Source organism: Sturnus vulgaris, chromosome 5 (genome assembly GCF_052056855.1).
Source record: "Sturnus vulgaris isolate bStuVul1 chromosome 5, bStuVul1.hap1, whole genome shotgun sequence".
Classification (NCBI taxonomy): Eukaryota; Metazoa; Chordata; class Aves; order Passeriformes; family Sturnidae; genus Sturnus; species Sturnus vulgaris.
The window spans coordinates 12,697,324-12,722,674 of record NC_142247.1 but is presented as its reverse complement, the minus strand read 5'-3'; the positions used below and the strand labels follow the sequence as shown (position 1 = coordinate 12,722,674).

General features: G+C 42.0%; 1 protein-coding gene across 2 annotated transcripts in view; it reads right to left on the bottom strand.

Moving 5' to 3' along the window:
- KIAA0930 (KIAA0930 ortholog) overlaps positions 1-24,643 on the bottom strand; it is a 52,517-nt gene extending 27,874 nt beyond the window's left edge. Inside the window, exons 1-2 of one of the 2 annotated variants that reach the window (XM_088164874.1) lie at positions 24,334-24,643; positions 2,983-3,131 (exon numbers count right to left, since the gene is read on the bottom strand). In XM_088164874.1, the coding sequence (XP_088021000.1) occupies positions 2,983-3,131; positions 24,334-24,457 (273 nt within the window). In that variant the 5' untranslated portion in view covers positions 24,458-24,643. The remainder of the gene's footprint in view (positions 1-2,982; positions 3,132-24,333) is intronic. The other variant, XM_014880323.2, reaches the window with a different exon arrangement.
- Positions 24,644-25,351: the final 708 nt, after the last annotated feature.

The following is a 25,351-nucleotide window of genomic DNA, read 5'->3' as shown; positions in this document are numbered from 1 at the left end:
ACTCAGTATGGCAGTTCTGCCCTGACATTCACATATTAGAAGCTTAATTGCTGTTTCACCCATCTATGCTCAGTTTAGAAATTGGTGGGAAGGAAAAGAGAAGCAAATGGAAAGTCACTTAAACCAGGCAGAGTGCAAAGCAGATAATTCAAAAGGCCTTTTAAAATAAAATTTATGATGGTAGAGAAGTTTACCACCAGCACCTACTAGACACACCAAATGGTACAGTTTATTACTTCAAGCTGTTGTGACTAAGCTGTATCCAAAGTCCTTCTCATTCACTCTTAAAACTAAGCAAAACCTCTAATCTCGATCTGATCAGGTTTTTTCTGCTCATCCTCTGTTACACTTCAATTTAAAATCAAATGCTATTGCCAACACTCTTCCAGCTCCAGTAAGCACAGAAAAACCCAAACCCACAAGCAGGAACTACTTTTAATCACACAGGACAGACACCAAAGCCTGGGAACCACTGGATTCATTGAGATTTGTTTCCCACTGACACATACCATCACGCCAGGGCATGGAAATGACACAAACAAACACCACCATTGTCAGTATTCACACATACAGTCTCTCCCCACTCAACCCCTTTTGTCATTGTCATCAGTACGATGACTGCTATCCTCAAAGCTGCACAGATCTTATTTTCATGGACATAAACTAATGTTCTGAGCTGACAAGGGACAACGAGTCACCTCTGCCAGCATTCTTCAAACAAAACCTGCAGCAGCCAGAGAAGCACGGAGCACATATACAGTAGTGTTTGTGGAAGAACCACAATGAACTTGCTTCCCTGTACATCCAGACTACAAAGTCATCCTCAATGTGGTCCATGAAGAAATCATCACCAGACCATTTGTCTCAGCCTGGCATAAAGCAGGAGCCAACAGCTCCTGTACAGCTCCAGTTCCAGTCCTAAATGTCCCTAAACAACTCTGAACTCTCCCCTTCTTCTGCCTTTTTTCAGTCTATCCCTGGAAATCTAAATGAGAGCACAGCTTGGTGGGTGGCAGAGAGGCTTGCACTTCTATCCAGCTTCTACAGATACCAGTCTCCATCTCCCTCCCCTTTAAGAGTATGACTTTGGCATTTTGGCATCATTTTTCAAGGAAGAATGTCCAAAACTACGAAGTAAATTAAAAACCCGTGTAGTCATAATTCAAAGTGTAGGAGTAGTTGTTTGGTGTCTCACTGCACTGGACAGACTCAAAAATCAGATAAAAGAGGAGTTGGAACTACAAAGCAGTCAAGTGAAATCAAATAGGAGGACAGCTGAACAAGTACCAATGAATCACTGACCATGAAGTTTCACAAAGCAATTGAAGTACCTCAAAGTCACAGGAAAGGTTCAATTCTCAGAAGCCATGCAAAATACAGCCAGCCACAGGAGAGTTACAAAATACTGCATGTGCTATAAGGCCCACTCCCTATCCCAGCTCTTACTGCACACGATTCATTAAAGCTGATTTTGTAGTAACCACCACTTATGCAACCTCCTCACAAAGAGAAATTATTTATGGTGCTTTTAGAAAGCCTAAACAATGCTCTGAGAGCAAATACAAGGGTTTATGTCACTGTTACCTATCCACAAGTGGTTGAAACACTTTAAACTAATGAATCAGTTAAACAAATTGATCACGGGTCTGTGAATGGATTTAAGCAACTGGATTGTCTCTGAGATTCACTTTCCTTGTTGAGAAGAACAAGAGGTTAAACAACCCATGCTTTTACCAGGCTGAACAAAGCCATAATATCATTTGATGTGAAACAGGGATGCTTTTATTGTCACTTAAACAACAATCAAGATGGAAGTTTCCCCCACAGGTCTGAAAGCTCCAAATACACTAGCTGAAGACTAAACCACTCATCTGATAAAGAAAGAACCATATTTTGCCATCTTCTTCTTAGTGGTTGTCATGATAGAAGTTGGAGGACCAGGGAGAACACAGAAGATAATTCTGTCCATTTTCTGTATCTTCATCAAAAGCATAGGAAAACCTTCTGGAATCTTTTTCTCAAGGGAGCCGACAACTATGGCTCTTAACACCCCCATATTTGAACCCAGAGAACTCTTGTATAGCTGATTAGAAACACTTCCACATCCACCATCCACAAATACCTGAGATTAACAACAGTGTCAATTATTTACATGTGTCAAGAAATCAATCCCTGTCTTTTCCTCCTCCATTTATCTTCTTGCAGCCACCAACCTTAATTCCCAATAAAAACATTCTACCTCTTGCTTCTGTTTCCCCCATCTAAGATGAAAACTGCCAAGGAATGCTAAGAAATTTCTCAGATCTCTAATGGGGAAATACTCGTGCAGCAGCACTAGGATACCTGACTATGTTTGCAAGGAACAATAGTTCCTTATGAGGGGCATATTGTCTTAAATGTAGACTATGAGAATACAGTACTTTCTCCACTGTTTGTCATTGCTGTACCCCAGCTCCAGGAGGCTGCTTGTATTCTGCTACTGAGTACACCCAACAGATGTTCATTCCTGATACTCTGGTTATCTCAGCCAGTTTTCTTCTGGAAATACCAGTGTGACCATCTTCCTTCTCCTTTTTTTCTCCCTTCCTACAGACTTATAAGTTTATAAAGTATCATCACTGAAAAACGAAACAAAAATCAGCTTTCCAAAAAGGCAGGCAAGCTTTCGGATTTTCTCAAGTCTGTGATAGTGCACCTCATTTACACTGCTGCTGATGTTGCAGAATCACAGAATTGTTAGGGTTGGAAGAGACCTCTGGAGATCATCCAGTCCACCCCCCCTGCCAAGGCAAGGTCCCCTGGTGCTCACAACCTTAACCATGGTATTTCCTTATGGATCGATTTTGTATGACATCTTGTGGTGAGCAGAGCTGGAAATTCCTTATCCTTGATTTGCAATTCTTCAGATGTGTCAGGTACTCCCCAACACCAAATCCCACGTTACCTGAAGCTTCCCTGAAGTTAAAATACATCATTACTCACCTTTTTACCCTCTGTACTCTCCCCACTGACATAGGACAGTTTCCGACGGACGTAGAAGAGCATATCATCCTGCCGGGGGGCCCACTTCTCCATGAAATACGTCGAAAACATCCAAGTCCAGAACACAATACGGTCATCTTTGAAACACCCTAAGAGGCATAAAAGAAAGGAGAGATAAGAGCTGTGAATGAGGATGCCACTTTTGCTTGTGTTTAACACAACACCCGAACTGCAGCTCTAAAGTTCTTTTATGGTGCACAGACCAGCTGTCGCTTTGCCTGAGCCCACAGCTTATCTTGGGCCACTGTCAAGCACATCCCAGCAACCAATCTGCCCCTCTGCCCCACAAGCACAGGTCAGGCCTAGGAGCAGACCCTGGCTCTGCCTGTGCTATGGAGAAGTGCAGAGTCAACACACTGGGGGAGAACACATCAAAGCCACACTCGAGCACTTTCAAAGACATGGTGACAGTACGTGCTCCAGTTAATGACCCGAAGCCACAAGGTGCCAACAGGTTTCTTATGGGGTCTTGGGGATTACAGCCAATCCTTCAGGAACTAACAGCTGATGCCTTCCTTAAACCAAGAACAAGAACAAGAATGTACCAGTGTAGGGGTGACTGTAATGCACCCTCTCTCTGATTACACAACAAAATCCAAGGAAATGATGAGTTCACAAGCTTGAATCCCAATTACACAATAAAAAATGGGAGGGGAAAGGCAAAAATGGGAAGAGGAAGATGCCACAAAGTCTCATTCAAGGAGACAAATGACATCAGCATTAGCAATAGCACTGCAGCTGGCCTCTCCCCAAGAAAAGGAGGCACAGTAGAGGTGACATTTTGTGTAACTCTTCAAAGCACTTAGCTGTAATAAAACAGCAAAGGGTGCTGCACCTTATGTATTGCTAAAGATAAGAAGAGAACACAGTACTGTGCCTGGTGATAGGGGAGATGATTACTACTCCATGGAGTGATTGCTTCCCCTCCCCAAAGCCCTACTGAGAGGTAATTGCCTATTACAATCAAACTGTTTTAAACATGTGAGGAGAGAAACACTAAAAAAATACAAATAATTATATTGCTGACAAATAACAAAACCTAAAATAGATAGTGGGGATAATGGATTACTATTATGTACCAGACAGCAAGACAGGTGGAGGTGTATGTACACACATGCAACTGCCAACCTCTCCTCCAGAACATCTACCCTTTACAGGACATCCTCAGCACATTTTCCTACTTCACTCCATGTGCAGCATTTGCCAGACAAATCTTTCTTCCAATCTTGAATTACTCGGGTGGGAAGGAGATGAGATTTTCAAACTTTTAGGAGACAGGTGTGTGACTGAAAGAAAAATAGTAAGTGTCTCCAAACTAAATAAAAAAGTAATATTGAAACCACAATAAAAATCCACTGATGGACCATCCACAGGATGCATTAACCAACATCAAGTAGGACAGTATTTGAAAATATGTGTATAGCTGATTAAAAATAAAAAAAGGAAAGGCTAAGGGAGAACAGAAAAAGGCTGAGGTAGTTAGTTCCTAGGGCAGGTTAATTCCAGGCCACACTGCAATTACTTTATTTGCATGACTGCAGCAAAGTAGTTTCAATTACTTAAAGCAGGATGGAACATAATGTGTAATCCTGAATAAAATCTGCACTAAATACTTGAGTACTTAAGGACTATCCTTTTTTTTTTTCCAGTGGACAAATGGAATCAAGCATTGGAGAGATCAGATATCATTTTCATAATGGATCCTCAGGGCACAGAATAACAGGATTGTGTGCAGCAAACAGTTACACCTGAGAGCATATCATGCAAGAGTGGATTCCAGTGTGTTCAGACTCACAAAACCAGTCTGAAAAAGGACAGGATTGTCATTGGTCTGTATATTCATACAGGAAGAACATAAAGAAAAGAAAAAAAACTATTCAGGTTTAAGGACAAACCTTGCTGATACAAGGACAAATGGCTCTAAACTACCCACTGACACATTTGCAGGCTGGAAATTCAAAGCTGATTCCTAAGCATTCAAGCTACAAAGTTCAGGAGCAGCTCCCTCAGTTGGGATAGCAAAGGCAAAAATCCCTGCAGCTAAGACAGAGCTCAACTTGGTTAAGAAAGTTCCTGTGGTACCCGTGACAGCCGAGGACACCATGACCCAGTCCCACCTCTATATTTAGCAAAGAGCAGAAAATGGCTTACATTCATCGTGATTAACTAATAGTCTCAAAGACACTTATTAAATCTCATGGGGTTAGAGTACCTGAATTCCCAGCCTCAATTAGATAGGGAGAGAAAAGAGGGAAAGAGGATTGCCCTGAGTTCCTCTGAAGTTCTAAGAAAGACAAAGGAAAAACTAAAAAAGAATGTACATTCTGTAAGAACCATCTCTGAAAGTGCTCTAGTGTTCAGAAATACATTGCTTTGGTTTGCTCCATAGATAAGGAAACAAAATAACTCTAGGCAAGGCACTCCTAGATTTATAATGCAAAATCAAATTATCTAAATCCAGCATTATAAAAAAGGGTTTACTAATCACTTCTGGATTCTTCCAGTACACATAGAACTCTGAGAAACTGTCCATGAGCTGCTGACACCATCAGGTGTGTTTTAGTCTATAAACCACAAGAATTACTATGCTCACCTAAGTATTTAGGGGTGATTATAGCATATATATTTAGCATATATACATATATATAGCATATACATTTCTGGGTGGTCATACCTGCAAGAGAACAACAGATCTGGGTAGGATACCAGGACTTTGTGTGTGCTTTTACCCTTGCTGGGGAACACAAGGACAAACTGATTCCATGGATTCAACCTTAGTCTAAACAGAAAACCTGGGAACCAAAGTGCTGCAGCGCTGAACCTACTTCAGCACTGCAGCACAATGCAGGGGAAAAAAAACAACCTGGAAACCCTTAGAGCCCGTTGGATCACTGTCAATTCCAACCCCACCTGCAGCTGATGAGATGTAAAACTCTTCTCCAAGCTTCAGAGATGCTTGCAGATCCCGCTGTAATTAAAACCAGCCTAAGGATGCTGTGACTGTTGTGACTGCAGTGGCTAAAGGACTCAGCTTGAAGCCAAAAAGAGCCAAACCACAGCAAAACAGCTGCTTTTATTCAATCTAGTAGAAGTAGAGAGGATGTGCAACAGCACAAAAGAAGAAATAGCCTTTAAAATCTACTATTAAATTGTACTAACTCGCAAAGGAAACAACAACATTTTTATTTGCAACCAGAACTTCTTAAAACTTTAAAAGGGAGAAAATCTATTACAATTTAAAGCCAGAAACTGTCAGATCCAGTATGTCCACTCAAGAATGCCTTCCACTGTTAGATCCCCGCATTATAGTAATTTTGGTCATTTCACTGGAAGCCTTCTAGCTTTGCCAAGAAGAAAATTTGGAACATCTATAGCTCAGAGCATGTAGCAAGTCAGCTTTCTGAAAACACTCTTCCCCTAGCAAATCCTGCTTCAAAAAGAATAAAATGGAATTAAGAGTTCAGACTATAAATCTTAATAAACCTAAAGTTGGTTATATAATTATGATATCTTTGTCATGAACAAATCCTAACTACAACAATTACTGTAATTATTAATTTACATGTATTTTATCCTCATTAGAAGTAAAATTTATGCCAACTGCTTTATAATAAATGTCTTTCTTCTCATCTATTAGGTTTTTATACTGCATATTCATATCAGGCAACTGACTCCTTATCCACATAGGAAATAATGAATTTTTTTTAATGCTTTCCAAAAAATCATTGGATAAGGGGAAGTGTCAGGTTATTATTTTGCTTCAAAAGAATAGAAGAAAAGACTTCACATTTAGTGAATTATCATTTTTTCAGCATGTACCACTCTGAACTTAGAGGAACAATAATTTCAGCTAGACAAGGTTTCTTCCTATGCTTTTATCCCTTTAGTCTGTCAAGAGACACTCCTCACTGTGAAACATTTTAAGAACTCATTTCATCCAACACTGCCACAGTGATCATCTGTAAAATAACCATCCTTAGATGTTTAGGGGTTAATTAAACACTAATGAAGATCTTTACAACCCCAGCATGGTGACGAAATGAGAGTTCTAAGCAATTCACACTGTACTTAATTTTTGAGTTTAGCCAACCATTTTGCAAGGACAATATAAGAAGTGCTTCAGATATATTAAAGCTACGTTTGATGTTATAAGGTTGTAATTATGCATAAAATCAGAATGGGTGTTCCCTCTCTAGAGATAGCTGCCAGCTAACCAGATCATCAGAAATCTAAAGCTCAAGCTTCTTCCCATGACTACATACAGGGAAACCACTTAATCCCTTCAGCTTGACCTTATAAAAACAGGACTCCAGTGAACTTCCAGAAGCGATAGTTGGAAGGCAGGTGACACAGAAGGAATAACTTCTACTGGCAGAATTTTGGCTAAAAAAGGAAGGCATCATGGTAACAGCAGCAACAGGGGCAAGACAGATGTCAAAGACACAACCCACCTCCTTACCCTAAAGTAGAGTTAACTCAGGATGTGTGGCTTACACATATCTATCAATCTAAGATGATGAAGGCTCAATATTATCCCAGTTAGAAAAACCTGAGATCTCTAGCTTGTATGTTTATTCAGAAAACAGCTGGAGATAAGCCAAGAAATCCATAAAAGGGTGTGGAACCCTTCCTCTCCAGCTTCAGAGACTGAAGAAGCCCAATAAGGTGAGCAGAAAGGAGAGCAGCAGAAAGCACCACTACAGAGAAGCAGTGACGAACCTAAAGGGTTTCTGATGCTGCTCCACCTAGCAGCAGGAAAAAACCCAAACTGACTGAAAAAGAAGAAACACTGTCAACAAGAACAGGTATTGGTTGTCTTTTCTTTAGCTTTAGAAAGTGATTTTCAACATGGACACAACCTCCACTTCCCTCCATTTCCTTCTTCCTGAGATAAGAAGCCCTGGCAGGTCCCTCCAGCCTCCCAAAGCTCCACTGAATAAGCATCTCATTTCAGATCCAAGCCCCCACCTGCCACCACAGATGGGCCAGTGCTCTGCCTCACCACACAGGAATGACACAGTGCCATATGATGCCACTCACAGCTTTTCCAGCTCCATCGCTGGCTCCTCCCAGCACCTGGCAGAGCCTCCGATGGGGGAAACATCCCAGTGCTCTGGAAAAAACTCCACAAGGGCCACAGGAGCCCCCTCAGCTTGCTGGAACAGCCCCTGGCTGCTGCTCTTTGGTGTTCCTTCATTCCTCCTCTAGCAGCCAGTTCTCTACTCCCACTGCCCCCCAGACAGGACCCAGCTACTGAAAGCTGCCCCTTGGCAACACCCTGAACCCCAGGGGATACCCCAGAAAGTGCTGTTCAATGTGACAGGGGCTGAATTGCCACCAGTAGGACCAGATCTTCTCAAGACTCATTTTTACAAGCATCTCCCTTCAAATCCAGGCTGGGCTTGGTCCCACTATTGCTTCTTAGCAGCCCTGCCTGATTATCCCATCTGTCAGGATAAGGCAATATTGTCGACCCATCACAGAGACAGATAACTTTAATAAATAAGTACCTTCAAAATATTTCATTTCTACTTAATGAGAAACATGCTATTCTTTGTCAAAAATGCTCTCAGACACGTAGATTATGATTCTAAAGTAGCATAAGCAGAGATGAGCCTAAGAGCAACCGTGGAAACATAGGAAAGATACCAAGGACCTATTTAGACACTGATTATCAGTGTAAATATCATCAAGAGTCTGGAACTACCTGACAGGACACCACAGAACTGCAGTTTAACCTCTTCCAAACCATCTCCCTGCTAGCACTTTGATCTGCCTCAGTTAATTAAACAGTGACACAAAGAGCTTATTTTTCTTGTCTCTTATGAGCTCCTTGAGATTAACACTGGGGTATTATTCTGCAGCACAATGTCTTACATTGGGTTCAATGATCAAAGTTATATATCCAGTAACTCCACAGAGTTATTAAAAGATCAGCATAGAAATACCACAAAGTAGCTAAATTCAGATACTCAAAAACTGCACAGTACAACATTAAAGAATATTTCAAATTCTCCCTGTATTATACTTCACAGTGAAACACTATCAGGCATTCCTGAGGAGAAAATCCCTTAAAGAACACTTTCCTTTTAATTCCAAGGAATACAAAAACATCATGTAAGAACAGTGAGTCAAGCCCAAAGGTTGTTTTCCCCGGTACTGTGTGCTGAGCAGCGGGCCCTGGAGATGGACAGGGAGGAGCAGAAGATGATGCAGGAGTGCATTACCTTTCTCTTCAGCACCCTACAGCCCCCAGAGTTTCTGTGCCAGAGACCAGTGAACCTGGCAGCTCCTGCTGGATGGCCATTCTAGTCACCTGTTCATTATCTCCTTGGACACACCCAGACTTTCACAAGCTACAATTGTTTGTGACCATGAATCCCACAGCTTTTACCATACAGGAGGTGGTTTTGAATGGTTTGGGAGATTTATAGGGGTTTGGGGGTCTCCTTTCCTACCAATTTCCAACTTTAAGCAGTGGTTTTATTCACAGAATGGCAAGTGAACAATTACTGCCTACACATTGTATTCACACCATCTACTTCACAAGTATCTTGTGGCACACAGGATCTGAAGCATCTCTTTGCCAGGCTGACAAATCCTACCCTACCAGATAAGTATCCCCTGTACAAAAGTCATCCCTATAGCACCTCTATGGCCTTTCTCTGAACCTTTTCAAGTCTACAATATTAAAGATGAGCAAATGCCATGGAAACTTTCTGTGGCAAAACACCGATTTCAATCCCTTCCCTCAGGGCCTCTAACATCTGACATCCTCTTCTGACTGCACTGAACACAGCAACAATTACAGCTCCCAAACTAGGTAATATCAGCTTGCTCTGTGAAGATGATGTTTGCTAATCAGCTTAACCCAGGGACAGAGTTTCTAATGCAACAAGTTTTGGGGAACAAACATGCCTTTCCACAAAACTATTTCTTCTTTTTCCCTGCTCTTCATATCTCATTGCAGAACTGTAGGACAACTAAAAGGAAGAGCCCTTATGCACAGGCAGAACAACAGTGCAGATTTCAAATGTGCTTGTGCACAAGTGGACACATTACCAGGCTTAGAAGAGGGTACATTAGAGCTTCTGCAGGCAACACTTCAAACACAACCAGGTGTGAAACTGCACAGCTTTGCACTAAGAAAATCCATCCCAGAGCTCTTCACTTTCAATGCATCTTTATCAACAATACCTTACACAGGAAAGCTCAATATTTAATATGCTTTAATTTTCCAATATTAAATTTATAAAATCCACCTGCATCAGCAACGGAAAGAATTCCACCCACCTGAGGAACACCCTTGACACTGAAGAGCAATCAACCAATACAGGTTTCTCAGTTGCCTCCCTTGCTCCTAACATCTTGTACAGCCATTTCTGAATCCAAACAATTCTTTTCTGCTATTTCCTGTACTACTGAATTTCCCTCAAGAGAGAAGGAACTCACAGAAGTAAACGTGAGTGTGGCTTTAGGCACATCTGCAAAGCACAATGAAAGGAGAACAATACACAACACAAAGGGGTTCTGTTAAGGACCAAATTGCTTTTTCTATGGTGAATTGTGCACCTCCTTAATATAGAAAACAGCTAAAGGTCAGTAGAACAACTCCCACAGAGAGCTGTTACCTTATGAGAGAAGGTACACCACAGTTCAACTACCAGAGTTAACAAGCATTCTCTTTTAGCTTTGGGGTTTTGTTGTGGTTTTGGGGTTTTTCTCTTCCTATTTTCTCACCAAACTTCTTACCAAAGATTTTCTGCCCAGTACTCATCTCACCATTCTAGATATCAATAACATATCTTATCTACATCCTCAACTGCTTTCTAAAGTACTTGTGGTCGCTCCAGAAAACTTCAGTTTCTGGGACACTTTTAATTCCACCTTCTGAGCTTCACCTATAACCTGTCACTTGGATTACATTTACGATGTTCGTTTTCCCTTTGTTTTCTCTCATGCAGAGGAACACAGAATGACCTTGCAGAAGTCCAGCACAATTTCATGCGTCATTTAAGTTGAAGACACATGAAGAGAACAACTCAGCTGATGCTGCAACTCCTGCTAAGGTTTACACAACAGCCATGCAGTGTCATATACTACAGTACTGGAATGCACTTGATGCTGGCTGCCAAAATGCAAGGGACGCACAGATTGTTGTGTAGTATTTTGAAAGTCCACTAAAAGTGACAGAGAAAGGTATAACTGAACATGACTGAGGTTAAACACTGGCCACAAAGGTTGGCTGGGGTTTCAGAGCTTCCTCAAATTCGGACCCTTTGATTTCTCACATCCTGGAAAAAACCAGTGTTGCTTATTTGTCACTTAATTTCATGCAGGTAGTAAAAATATTGAAGGAAAAAGAAGTGCTCACTTGCACAAAACCATCAAGAAGTCTCAGTGTGTGGACTCTGGGCATTGCAGTTTTCTCCTTTATTCTCCTTGGATGGTTTCTGTGTTACCCAGAAATGGGAGGTAGGAGAGAGATTACTTTCTTTCATCCACATTTGTTTCAATTCTCCATTTCCATTTTTACCTGCACTTCTTTCACAGCAGGAAGGTGCTTCATAGCATCATTGCTGAGAAGACAAACACCATCTCGTTTAGAAAAAAAGTTTGTAAAATGTATTCCTAAAGTTCACACATCTTCCTGCAGGTTTCTTCTTTACTATTATATCACATGCTGAAGAAACCAACACCCAACATTGAATCAAAGCCCACATAGTTTAAAAACATAAACTACTGTGCACCATCTACAGATTTCCACTTTGAAAAAGTAAAATTCAAATGGAACTATAATAACATGGTTATTATGTTCCAGAGAGAGTAACCTTCGAAGAAAAATTCAGAGAAAAATCAGATATGATAGATCCATATGAAACACCAAATAAAGACAGCATTTTACAGGCATCTGTCAGTTTACTTTGAATACTAATCCTAGCAAGGGTCATTACAATTGAAAGGATATGGTTACCTGCTACTGAACTGCAGTGCACAGAAATAATAAATCCATTTTCATCCAACAGTTGTCAGCTACTTTGCTGTACTTCAGCCTCACAAACCACGTGGTAGTGCAGTTCCCTGGAAACAGCACCCAAACTCTCAAACCATGTGCAATTCCCCAAAGGACTGCAGCATCACTTCCACAGATTTTATTTATTCATTAGGGAAGCACCAGAGGAATCACCTTGTTATGCCTTTCATAAGAAACTGCTGCAGAAAAGCTGCTGTGTTTCAGGGTTGGCCTAACTGGGGATTTAGTGCAGATGTAAACATTCTCCTTTAACAGAGGCAGCCCCACTTGTGGTGCAGACACTTTAAATCCAGTGAAAGAGGGACAAATGGTTACACATTTCCTACTGCTGCTTCCAGGACTACCCAGCAACCACCCCAAACTGTCCAAGACCTAGATCCAACCTGGAAAGATCACTTGGCAACTTACAAAGCATGCTGGCACTGCTGGAGTGCAGAAACTTGTCTAGAACAGTATAAATGTGTGTTTTCACTGCTAAAATACATGCTATTTTTGTTCTCTGCCAAAGCAATCCCTCCAGTCAAAGACTGCAACTTCTGTAGATTTACGACATCCAAGGTCCCTATTTTCACACTTAATAAATACCAAACCCCTATCTGAGAGGCTACTGTGGTAGATCAGGTAAAACGAGCAAATTGTATTTTAGAAGTAGTCCAGCCTTACAAAACTACCAAGACTGTGGTTACTACTGATAATTTCATGTATGTACCTCCTTCAGTACCTTATCTTTGCCCAGGCTGCTAATTAGCAACTTGCTGTCAAGGCAGAAGGAAGGTGTAGTTATCACAAGAGCAGTCTGCAGGGAAGCAGAGTTATTTCCTACCCATACTTACTATCACAGGCTGGTATTTTCCAACTTCAGTTTCTTTCCTGGTTAGAAACATCTTTCTGAGTTAGCACTTGGCAACTTGAGAGTGGAAGCCATAATTCTCACTTACCTTCTACACCACAAACCCACTCACTTTTAGAAGCTGACAACCAACACTTTCACCTAATCTTGCAGCCAAGATTTAAAAAAAAAAAAACTTGTTTGACACTGCCATCTCTCAGCTGGGTGCCCAACCTGGCATGCACACATAAGACAACCAGTCTAAAGAAAGATGTATTTCTTAACAACAACAAAAAAAAGCCCTTTAAAAATCCCACTTAGGGTTGTTCAGGGTTGAGTTATCCAACAAACTGAGTGTCTTTGCCAGTGCCTAGATATATTTCAGCCAATTAGGCAGCACTCCTTTTAGCATTGACATTACTGTTAATGCAGGTTTCTAAGACAACAAATGCAGCTATTTAGCTAGAAATAAAAGTGAACTGCCTGCCCACTCACCTACATCCCAGTGAAATCTCCTCTTATGGCAAATACAGGCCATACTCTTTAAACAAATCACAGTCACACATGGAAGAAAAATGTTTCCTCTAAGACCACTTAACTGTGACACCATCAAATTGTGAAAGAAGCACGCCCAGGCAGTCCTGCACACAGTGCAGGGTTGGAGACCATCAATTTCCTCATCAGCACCCCAGGTTTTCCTGCTGCAAGCACCTCATACATGGGAGGAAAGGGATAGTTTCTTGACAGTCCCAAGCAAGGCACAAGAATTTAATGTAGTCCACAAGTGAACAACTGGAAACAAAAAAAACCAAAACTGGCTCTTTGTGGAAATGGTCATTATGGAGAGGATTCTAGTACCAGACATGACAAACTGCCTTCAGTCAGACAGGAACCCAAAAAACTGCCCTAAAGCCAGCACCCTACTCCTTAAGGGAGAACAACTACTAGTAGCAAAGTTGCTGTTCTGTTTCAAAAACAGAGGTTTAGTCTTCCATTAACATTTTAGCTACTGAAAACATGCCATCCCTTTCTATTGGTAACCAGCATCACTGTTCCACTTTCTCCTCTAAAGGAGAGACTTGCACAGCTACAAATCCCTACAGACCTGGAAGGCTTGCACATGGGTGTATTACAGCAACCTGCCAAGGGAACAGAATACTGGTCTAAAGGGTTAAGAGACTTTGAAGCTTTTTGCCTCCAACCTACAACATGACTATTGTTTGGCACTTCAGCTCTGCTTTTTTTGCCCTCCTTCCCTCTCTGAGTCTCTCCCACCTACATCACCCTCAACAGGTACTCTCTCCAGCTTAAAGAGTTACAAAAAATGGTTTACAAACAACCAGAGAAAGTCACAACCTTTATCTACTGAGAAATCACTTCTTCTATCTCATGACAGTTATAAGGTATCAAGTGGGAACATGTGAGCTGAAAAAGAAAGGTCTTCCTTAGAAAATTCCTAAGCACATACACCACAAGGCAATGTCTTTTACTGCCTTTGCCCTCCACTGGGTTTTAAAACATCCTCCCTTGAGATTTTGATCATATAGTTTACTGCCTTTTGATGTTGTAACTACAGTTTAGAAATAACGAATATCAATCTTAATATTCTTCTATTCAATCATTAAAGCACTGAAGCATAGATCCTGTGTTTGAAGAGACACAGTAAGGCTTTAGATACAGCCACAGTAACTCCAACTTCCCCCTATCCTTTTGCTTTTTATAAATTTTAGGAAATGCCCTCAACCTCAGGTTTCATAGACAGTGACAAGCATTACATTTTTACTTGCTGCATTCTTCACAGTATTTTGCTGAAGAAACATTTGTGATTCCTTTCAAAGTTTGTTACCAGAAAAGGAGACAGAGGGAAGACATGTCTACACTTGATTTTTCTCTTTTGCCCCATTCAGGACAATACAGGGTGAAAAATTCGAACCTGGAATTTTCTTCATTTCTGGCAGTTGTTAAAAAAAAATTTGGAAAGGAACTCAGAATTCAAGTTTTACCACAAAAAAATCACAGACAACTCTGTGTTTGTTTTTTGTTAATAAAGCAGAATTTATGTTATTTACAGGCCAGGTAATGCTCCTGGCCATGTCACAGAAAGGAAGAGAAGACAGCACAGCTTCCAGAAACACAACACTAGCCTGTTCTGAGTGCAACTCTGACACTGCTGGCGCCAGCTACAGCAGCCTCAGAGCAAAACACTAGTCAGCTTCAACACAGCAAGTCCAAATTTTTAGTCCCTTTATTTTGGAGATACCTAGAAATGTTAATTTTGAACTAAATTCAAGACAAGGAAATTGTAAAAGTGGCAAACAGCTTACTTGAGATCTTACACTTTGCCTGCCTTTCTACTTTTCCTTTTGAGATTCACAACCACATTTTCCCTACTGGCTTCTAGGAGCAACTAGATGCAGTCAAGCATAGAGCAAGTGCAAAAGGATCATTCTTTCATTCAAAAATACTTCTGTTTTGTCACAGGACTGTATTAAATATCCACACATATGACTACTTAGATATCTATCACCAAATTAGTTAGTCTGAGAGTTGTTGAACAGAAGAAAGTGAAAAATCTCATAAGAATTATTCTGGCTCCTGTAACATTTTTAAAGCACCTAATACATTCCTTTAAATCTTTGTTCATTTGTTAATTGAAAGAAAAGAAAAGCCATAGATGAAGAACAATCCAGAATGAAACTGAAGAGCCACAGCAAAGAACTCAGCATAACGTAATCGATGCTTTTAATTTCAAAGATTGAAGAGGATGAAATCAGTTCCCCTTTAATCATGTAAAACATGGGGTACTAACAATTCAAACAATGCTTTGAGTAGAGTTCAGTCCCCTTCTTATGAAAAACAAGGCTCATCTGTTGAGACCTTCATTATTTAGACAGAATTAAACTACTCATTAGAAACAAACAAAAAAAAGGTATTTCAACATTCCTACAAAGTATATAAAAAACTGGATCATCATTATTCAAAAAGACACATGGGTTTAGAGAGTTTATCCCCAAGTTGTACTGCCATGAACTTGCTGCTTTCCTTCTGAAAGGATGAGATCAGGCAATCACTAAGGAGTGACCCCCATGAGGCAAAAAACTCATCTCCTCAAGGCTGATTATTTCACTCATACTGAACACCCTGTGTATTATTACAGAGTACTGAGTTTTATGGAAATTTATAAAGCAAACCTCTCGGTGTCCTTTAGGGCAGGTAAGTCAACATATTCCTGTCTTAGATTGCAATACAAGATGTGACGAAAAGTATGTATTCTATCACCATCTGTTAAAAACCAGGTGGGGCAGTGTTCTTTATCTTTTCCTCAACCCATCCTTCCTCCAGGGAGATATCTTCTGTTAATAGACCATTGGATCCCACTGAATGACTGATAAAATTACATCATCCCTTTGAGAGATGCTCCAGCCAGGGGGAGGAGCCAAACATTTCCTACCTAGATAAAAACTGAGATTTGGAACACCGAAGCAGCCATTTTTCCACTGGATTCCAGAGGAAAACTGCACCCTTCTACAGGGGCACTGCTTCAACAGAACCACAGCTGCCACTGCAGGAGGACTGTAGCCACCATTTAATGGGACTGCTACCAACACCCTGACTGACAGGGTGTCAGGTTGTATTCTGACTCTGTCAGTGTTTTGGGTTTGTTCTTTGTAATACTGTATTTCTATTTTAATTCTCCTAGTAAAGAACTGTTATTCCTATTCCCATATCTTTGCCTGAGAGCCCCTTAATTTCAAACTTAGAATAATTTGGAGGGAGGACATTTACATTCTCTATTTCAAAGAGAGGCTCCTGCCTTTCTTAGCAGACACCTATCTTTCAAACCAGGACAATCCCTTATTAGAAATGTAACACTGCTAGACATTCAAGATCTCCTGTATCTGCTCTCCAACAACACAGAGGAATAAATTTCCAGTTAAATCCTTTGCAGCCCTTAGCAGAATGTTATAAACCCATTTCAAATCACTTCCCTCATCTTGTTGGTGTTTTGGCATCTCCAGGCAATTAAATCAAGCTCTTCATAGTGCAAAGACAGCTCAAGCTTCACTGGCATTTTAATCCATTTCTCAAGTTCCTGCTGATCACACAAAGCCCTGCAAGGTAGCACCAAGAACTCCCAATACACTTCTGCCTTTTATCCAAGTTTGGCAGTTAAGGCATGCAGAGTTTGGAGCTACAACTACCTATGTTACTTCCAGATACAGATAATCAGAAGTAACCCATCTTCCACCTCCATGTGCTGAAAGGAAACCCCACCTAAGGGCTCACCCATATTCCTACAGAAGACCAGCATGATGCAGTACCAACAGACTGATAAAGTGGGAGCAACACCTAACACAATATTCCTGACACTTGAAATCACTCTGGGTGTGGTGACACGGCAATTCCTGACGTGGGGCCTTTGCACAGCAGCTTATGAATGGCTGGGTCATTATTGAGCCTGAAAGATTTTCAACACAAACAGCAAAACCAGGGGCAGTCTCAGCCTGACTCACTGATCACATCTTGCCTTAAAAAGGAGGGACAAAAAGCCCAATGATGTAATTTTCCAGAGGGAAACATGGCAAAGTTCAAGAGATCAGGTCACCTCAAATGCACTTCTGCACATCCAGTACAGTGTTGTACCTGGAAACAACTCAGAATGATTCAAATGTGAAGGACTGATGATTGCCTGCCATCTGCTCTGCTTTTTGACATAAGAAAGAAAATTATGCAAAAAATATTCTGAACCACCAAAAACAGCCTCAATACCAGCACCAGTAGCTGTTTCCTCACTGCTGTAGCAGGACAGATATGGCTCCAAAATGAACTGCTCTTCACATCACAACACACTACCTGCCTGCAAAATAATATATTCACCTCAAGGGATTAAACTTGTGCCCCCTAAAGAAGTATGTCTAGGGAACCCCAGAGTAGGAAGACAAAGAATATTAATGTTTTCAGGGTTCAATTTCTGCACAGTACTAGTGCACTGTCTATACTAGAGAACAGGCAAACCAAAACGACAAAATCTTCAGTTTTAAAGCCTTGAAATTGCAGGAAACACTATAAATCTTCTCTATAAATCTTCACAAATATAATTTATGCCTTAAACAGTAAGAATTCAGGAGAAAAAAAATTACTTAGGACTGTTGGTGCATCTGATTAGCTTCAGCCAACAGAACTACTGCTGCAGTGTGCCCAGGTGACCACAACTCCACAGCAGCAGCATGATGATGTATCTACTGTTCCTGTATCCTGACTGCATTTTATTTCCTACATAGAGAAAGGTAATCAAAACCCTCTTTACACTCACACACCCAAAAAAAAAACACAAACCAACCTTGATTCCCTGAAATTCATCCTGTTTAACCCAAGGGACTGCAGACAGACCAAAAACAGGTGTTCTCATATACATTTGTTAGAAAGCAGCTTCACTACTCAGTGGGATTCTGACACCATGAATTGATTTTGTGCAGACTTTCTCTTTCTGCCTTATCGTTCCTTCCTGGTAATACTCACAACTTCAGTGAGCTGCTACCTGATCCTACTGAGCCAGTTTACAAGGATAAGTAGATGCAACAATCATTACTAGCTATTTAACTGCAGGGTTTTGGTTTTCCAGAAATGGAGCTGGATATAAGACACTGTGTATTTCAGCTACTGAGAAGTCTGCATCCTCTGAGCTTTTCCTGTTGATCAGCACCCTGAACATCAACAGTTAGAGGGGAGACCAACACACTCCATTCTTCAGGAAATTTCAGTTTTCATTCCTTGGAAAGGCTCCAAACAGATAGAATGTTAGATATTTAAAAGATCCATTCTGAACCTTATAGGTAAGATGTATCTTAATCCCTAAGACATCTTAAATTCCAAAACAGAATTCAGACTTCCAAATGGATTTAGGACTTAGTACCCTACTAAAGATTTAGAGCACACTACTTGAACAAGAAAACTAAACAGCTAAGGTTACTAGAGCTACATATTACATACATAAGAGATGGGTGTTCTCAAATACCCTGACTGTTCCCATTATCAGGTTTATGGATTCATAATTCTGCCCAGAGGGACACTAACTAAAAAAAAAAAAAAAAAAAAAAGGTTGGGGGGAGTATCCAGCAACTTCTGCTAGCATCCAAAAATGAACAGCAGCATACAGGTCATGCCTTAGAAATTGAACTGCTCATTTTGGAAGGGCAGCAATGTTCTGGAAGGTATTCTGTGGGGATTTTTTTTGGGAGGTGATGGTGTTGGTTTTTTCGTAGTTTTTAAAAAAATCTTGCCTCTACTTCAGCATCTCCAGTCTGACTTTGATAATTTCAGCATGCACACTCTCAAGCAGGACATGAAAAATCCCATAAGGTTTCATCTCTATTAAAAGGAAAGAACAAACTAATAACCCAACTGATAAAAAAAAGATGTGAAAGCTGTAATAAAAGAGAGCCTGTTATATTATCGATGTGACATGGAATATCTGCCACTCTCCAGACAGACACAAACCTTCAACAGCCACATGACAAATCCCTGAATACACCAGTGAGTGATGGAAAGCCTGACAGGCCATTAGTGACATCAGCATGAACAAGGTTCTAAGTAACAATCAAAACAGAATTTTAAATGAATCACCTTTAAAAGGCAAAAGAAATCAAACAAACAAACAAAAAAACAACTAAACAAAAGAAGAACCTCACAGAAAAAGGTATTAACCCTGGAGGGCTGCAGCCCTAGAGTTTAGCCCTGATTGCCAGATCCTACTGGGACACTCCCACACTTGACTGTAGAAGTGACAGGATGTGATCCCAGGACACAAAACCCTTGGACAGGCAGAAGCAACTTCCCATTCCCTGGACAAAGCCACTGGATCGAAGAGTTTGCTCCACCTGTGGTTTGTCCCACACCACCCCATCTAGGAGCTCAACTATAGATCAAATGTCTACATGGATTTGATTGCAGAAATGTCTCCTAGACATTTTTCAATGCCAGACCAGGAAAAAAAAAGTTTTAAAATTATCTTTCACACTGGAATTTCTTTGCTATTTGCTCATCTTTATCCAGCTACAAATCTGAGGTTCAGCACCTCAGGGTATTTACCTGAGGGTAAACTGGTTAAATCATTTTGACTTCAAAGTATCTACTTTTACTCTGATTTAAATAATCTGTTTTGATCTTGCATTGTATTTGCACTTTCTAGAACTTTTCCTGAAAAGAAATACAGATTCCTCCAGGTTCGAATGTTGTGGGGGGTATTTTTGTTTTTGCCTGATTATGAAACTACTCTATAAACACTATTTTATCTTACTACTTGAAAGTTTCTTACATTAGTATCTTATTTTTCTCTTCAGTATTTGACTATACATTTTTTAGTGAACATTTCATATTCATTAGCTGCAAAACACTTTATAAACAGGGCAAAAGAAATGGCGTAAATAAGATAAAAATAATTTTTAAAATGTATTTTTAAACTGAAATCAAATTGTTTTACCTTAAACAAACTCATTATAGGCCACATTACCCATAGTTGGTGAATTTGGTTGTATACATCCCTCAAGTTTCTGTTAGGACAGACGTGATTTTCATACGTTCTTGTTATTGACAGATCAAAAGAAGTAGTTTCTCACCTTTGACTCCCCAACTCCCTGAACTAACTCCAAGAAGAACCATGAATGAAGAATGTTTTGTGTCTGCTGGAAAGTGACTCCTGTCAAACCAGTTCTGTGCTGCAGTAAATGCTCTGAGACACTTCCACCTACTCTGTGGATACACTTCCTTCAAAGTTACAGATGCAAATATATCCTTCTTGAATATTATAATTTAATTTAAAGTTACCATACTAGGAAAAAGGTAAGGCCTGAATCTAGTACTTTGAAGTCCAAATTAATTCTCCTTTTACTTTTTCATTTTAACGTCTTCTGTTTTCCAAAAAATTTCTTCTCCCATTCTTCATCCCTTTGCCCACATCATGCTTCCATCACAGAGAACAGCATTTACTGTGTGCCACCTCCCCTTCCCTTCTCTCAGGAAGGCTAAAGAATTCTTTCCAGGTCTTATTCATCAAGGCAATGTGGCCCATGAATCATGCTACAGTCTTTTCTCACATGATGAGCCTCGAGGTTTGTGCACTGCTGCACAAACAAGTCCAGGCAACCCTCTGGCTTTGAGGATGAACATTCCTGCTTCTGTTGCCTCCTCTCCTCAACAGCTGTTCAAGCCCCAGAACACCCCCAGGACCACCAGGAAAGCAAGCACGAGAAACTCTTCATGACAGGTAAGACCACTGGGCCTCTCTGCTGGTACCTGGCACAGGTTCCTGTTACACAACTCAGTTTTCAGCTGCCTGCTAAAGCCCCACGTGCTGCACTCCACAGGGCACTCACCTTCTTTTCAGGATCTCTATGACTTCTCCCTTTTTCACCCACTCCATTCATGTCTCCATTACAGTTCAAGAGATTCTTCAGACCTACCTATTTATTTTTTCTTACTCATTCTAAGTTCCAGCAGGAATAAAGTCACACTCCACCCAAACCCACTCTACTACTCTAAAAGCAGGGCAAATCGTCACTGAAAGACAGAAAGACAAGGAAATTAAGTATCTGAAAATTTTACACAGTACTATCAGGAACCAGCAGAAATAAAACATTCCCCAGTTCAGGGCTTTGGCCAAAAGGTAACTTCAGAGCCTTACGTGCAGCCTGGCTGAGGAGACACACAGCACATCTGCAATTCCCTCAGGAGAAGAAATATTTTGTCACAGAAATGTTGCAACTAACAGCATTTCAGAGTGCTTAGTACACAACACCAGAGCAGTACTGTCCAACTGGGTGACATGAATATCCAGCCAAGAATTCTTGGAGAGACATCACCCTTCCCAGCTAGGTAAATAATGGCATGAGTCATTATTTTGAAGTGCTACATTTTGTACATTACACAAACAGGACATTACAGAAAATCCCACCACACCAGGGGATTTACAGTTTCGAACAGAGCTGTCCAAATGCTTATGTGACATTCCTGAAAAAAGCAATTCCTCTCACCAAAACTCAGCATCAGCAAAAATACCAATTTCCTCTTCCTGGGGATCACTTCTAGGAAGTACACAAAAGGAGAGAAGATGGCCAAGTTATGACCCAGTGAGTCCTATTTTATTGTTGATGGATAAGCAGCACTCAGGGAAAAGCCACTGTTGGGAGTCTTTGCCAGCTGATTTGGAGGGAACTGAAAACAACAGGTTTCACCTGCTGATACAGCTCAAAAGGATATGGCCACTACAAAAAAAGCCACCACAAATATAAAAGCAGCTGTGGGTGTGCAGGTCCTGAAGCCTCACAGGTGATGTGCCACTCAGGCACAAAAGGCAGACAAAATCTCTCTGTTAACCACCTGAACCCAGACAGGACTGTGATTGCTTTCATGACTTCTGAACTTGAGGAAAATCTTTTACATCTGCTGTGCTGCCAGAGCCCAGCATACTCCAGAACAGCCCAGGCCATTCCAACTGTGTTGCATGCCTTGCAACAGCACTCACCAGTACAGAGCAGACACGCATAAGTTTAAGCCACAGAATTACACCTTGGGTTCATCTACAGTTTCTACTGAGCACCACTCCAAAAGCTCAGTGTTTTTCCTAAGGGAGGTACTTAAACAATTTACTGACCCAGCAACAAATCACAGCATAGGGGAAAGAACTCTCCTTAACAGGGAATGGCAATATTATGGATCAGGGAACATGCAGTACACTGCAAAATGTATGTCTCCACACAGGGACAGACATACATGGGCAAGTCTCCACAGCACCAGCAGCTCCTCAGTGCCACTAGCTAAGCAGCTCTCCTCAGGCTTACATTTCAAGTCCTCACCTGGTAGAAAGGAGGTACACTGTCCTATTCCTGGTGTGACTATCCCAAAGCCACTCAGCAGAACTTCCCATGATGGGCTATTGTGGATGTGTGCTCAAACACAAGCAGAGAAGAAGTATCTGCATGGTCTTACCAGCTACCACACTTTTTCCCTTTCCCAATTTCAGCAAAAGAAAGTGATGGTGAGATTTCTCTTCTTGGCAGTCTTTATTGCACATTCAAACATGAGATGGCTAAAAAAGACCTGACAGAAGCTTTCCACTGAATGCAATCTCATAGGCATTTAAATTTTGTGGGCTTTTCCCCTTTTTGTTTACAATTTCTTTGCCACAATATTTTACTTGCTTTATTAGGCCCTGTAACGTTTCAACACTACATTACAGCCCAGAGAGCCAATTTCATTAGAAAAAGGCATAAAGAACCAAAAATCATTTCTCTTTGTTGATACAAGACTTCACTCTGTGGCAAAGCAAAGGAAAGAACAGACAGCCCACTCCTTCCCAAAAGGACCACAGCAAGCACTGGCAGACAAACTGATGCATAAAAGCAGAGAAAAAGAGATTCCCCATTTCAATCCAAACCTCATAGCCTGTAAAACCTGAATAAGAACTTATTCTGGGCTTTTAACAAAGACTCAAAAATGGAGACTTTTGGGGCCTTATAAATGACCTGAGAAAGGAGGAGTCATTAATAAAGGCACCATGGAAGAAACAAGTGTTGTACATCATTTCTCATCATTTGAAGCACTGTCCCTGCAACTTCTGGATATTCACCCCTTTAGAACACGGGTCCAGTCCTGGATATACAAAAGCTTTGAAGAAGGTAGACAGAAATTTTGGATGTGAAAAACAATTTCCACAATCTCTACTGCTGCATGTAAAAACTGAGTAATTTCTATTCATTAGTCCGGCCAGAAGAGTTTCCTGATGTGAACAATTTTGGTTGAGAAGCTGCCATACCTTTCTGTTGCCTAAAGTCGACTGAATTTCAACCTGAAACTTCTGTTTTACAGTGCATAAGCTTTGCCAAAAGCTAAATAAAGACGTGCCATGTGAAATCTACATCAACCGAGATGAAAATAAACAGGACACGAAGCTTAGGAAAACCTCCACGGTTTAAAAAATTAACTGACCTGCAAGAGCCTCAACATCCTGAGCTTACTAGAGCATGGCAAGCGGCGTGAAGTCATTTAAACGGAGAAGGGAGGTGTCAGGCTCAGGATCTCTAGAGAGCGTCTGAGAGCCGCCCAAGAGCGAGCATTGGCAAGAGGCACCAAAAATCGGCTCGGTTTCCATCCCACAGCACACGACACGTAGTTCACACTTCAGAAACGCAGCACGGGCAGGTGTGCGCGGTGCCGTCTGAGCATTTTTCTCCAAGGGCGTTTCAGACAATGGAGCAGGGGACGAGCCCGGGGGGCTGGGGCAGGCAGGAGGGCCCGTCCCCGTGTGGGCGGCACACAACAGGTGTTGTTGTTGTTGTTGTTGTTGTCGAGGGCGAACCGGGCTCGGTGCCGGGCCGGGGCCGCGGCTGCCGGGGCTGACCCGCGCCCTCCCCGCCCGCCCCGCCCGACTCACCGAGGCCGCTGATGTCGTGCCGGAGCCCGGCGCGGCTCCGCTCCTCCGCTATCGCCCGCAGCATGTGCCGCAGGGAGCGGTCGGGCTCGCCGTCCGCCTCCCCGTCCCTCCGGGCACAGGCCATGCTGCCGCCGCCGCCGCCGATGAGCTCATGTCAGGCCGCCGCGGAGGCGGCACCCGGCGCTCCCGACACAGGAATGACCAGGAGCCCTCCTGGTCCCGCTGCCCCCTCGGGACGTTTCCCGGGCGTCGCCGCCGGCCCCTCCCCGGGACACCGCGATCGCCGCCGCCGACGCTGCCCGGCCGCGCTCCGCCGCTTCCTGCTACTGCGGCCGCCGGGCGGGACCGGCAGGGCCGGGACCCGCCCGGACCCGCCCACGGGGCGGATCTGCCGCCCACCGTCATCCCGGGAACCCATCCTGCATCCCAGGAACCCATCCTGCATCCCTGACATCGACCGTCATCCCAGGCAACCTATCCTGCATCCCTGACAATCCATCCTGCATCCTTGCTGTCTAATGACTGTTTCTGGTCAGGCTTTCTGGACACCTTCTTCGCTATCCTTCCTTCTCGCTGTGTCCCACAGATCTGTCTACTGTCACTGCAGGCTGATCTCTCCTGCCCACCCCACTGATGTCATAGACCACCTGCTGTTCCTTCTTGCTCTCCTGTTCCCATGTGTCCCCTAGGGGACAAAACTCAGCCTAAAGCATCTGCTGAAGTCTCTACCAAGATCTGTCACCTCTTCCTTTTCGTTAGCACCTCCTGTTGTGAAAATCGGGAATTGGTGATCTCAGGGAATATTGTTCTACAGAGACTGGATCCCACGTCCTCCTGCTGCTGATGGGGGTTGTCCATAGCAGATTCCAACAATGGCCAAAACTTCCTCAGAAATTTGTGATTTTCTAAGCCACAGTTGGAAAGCAATACCACCACCTGCTCAGTTCTCCTGCAAACAATTCGCTCAACATTTTTTTTAAAAATAATATTTCTTTAGCCTCTCCTTAGTTCCTAAAAA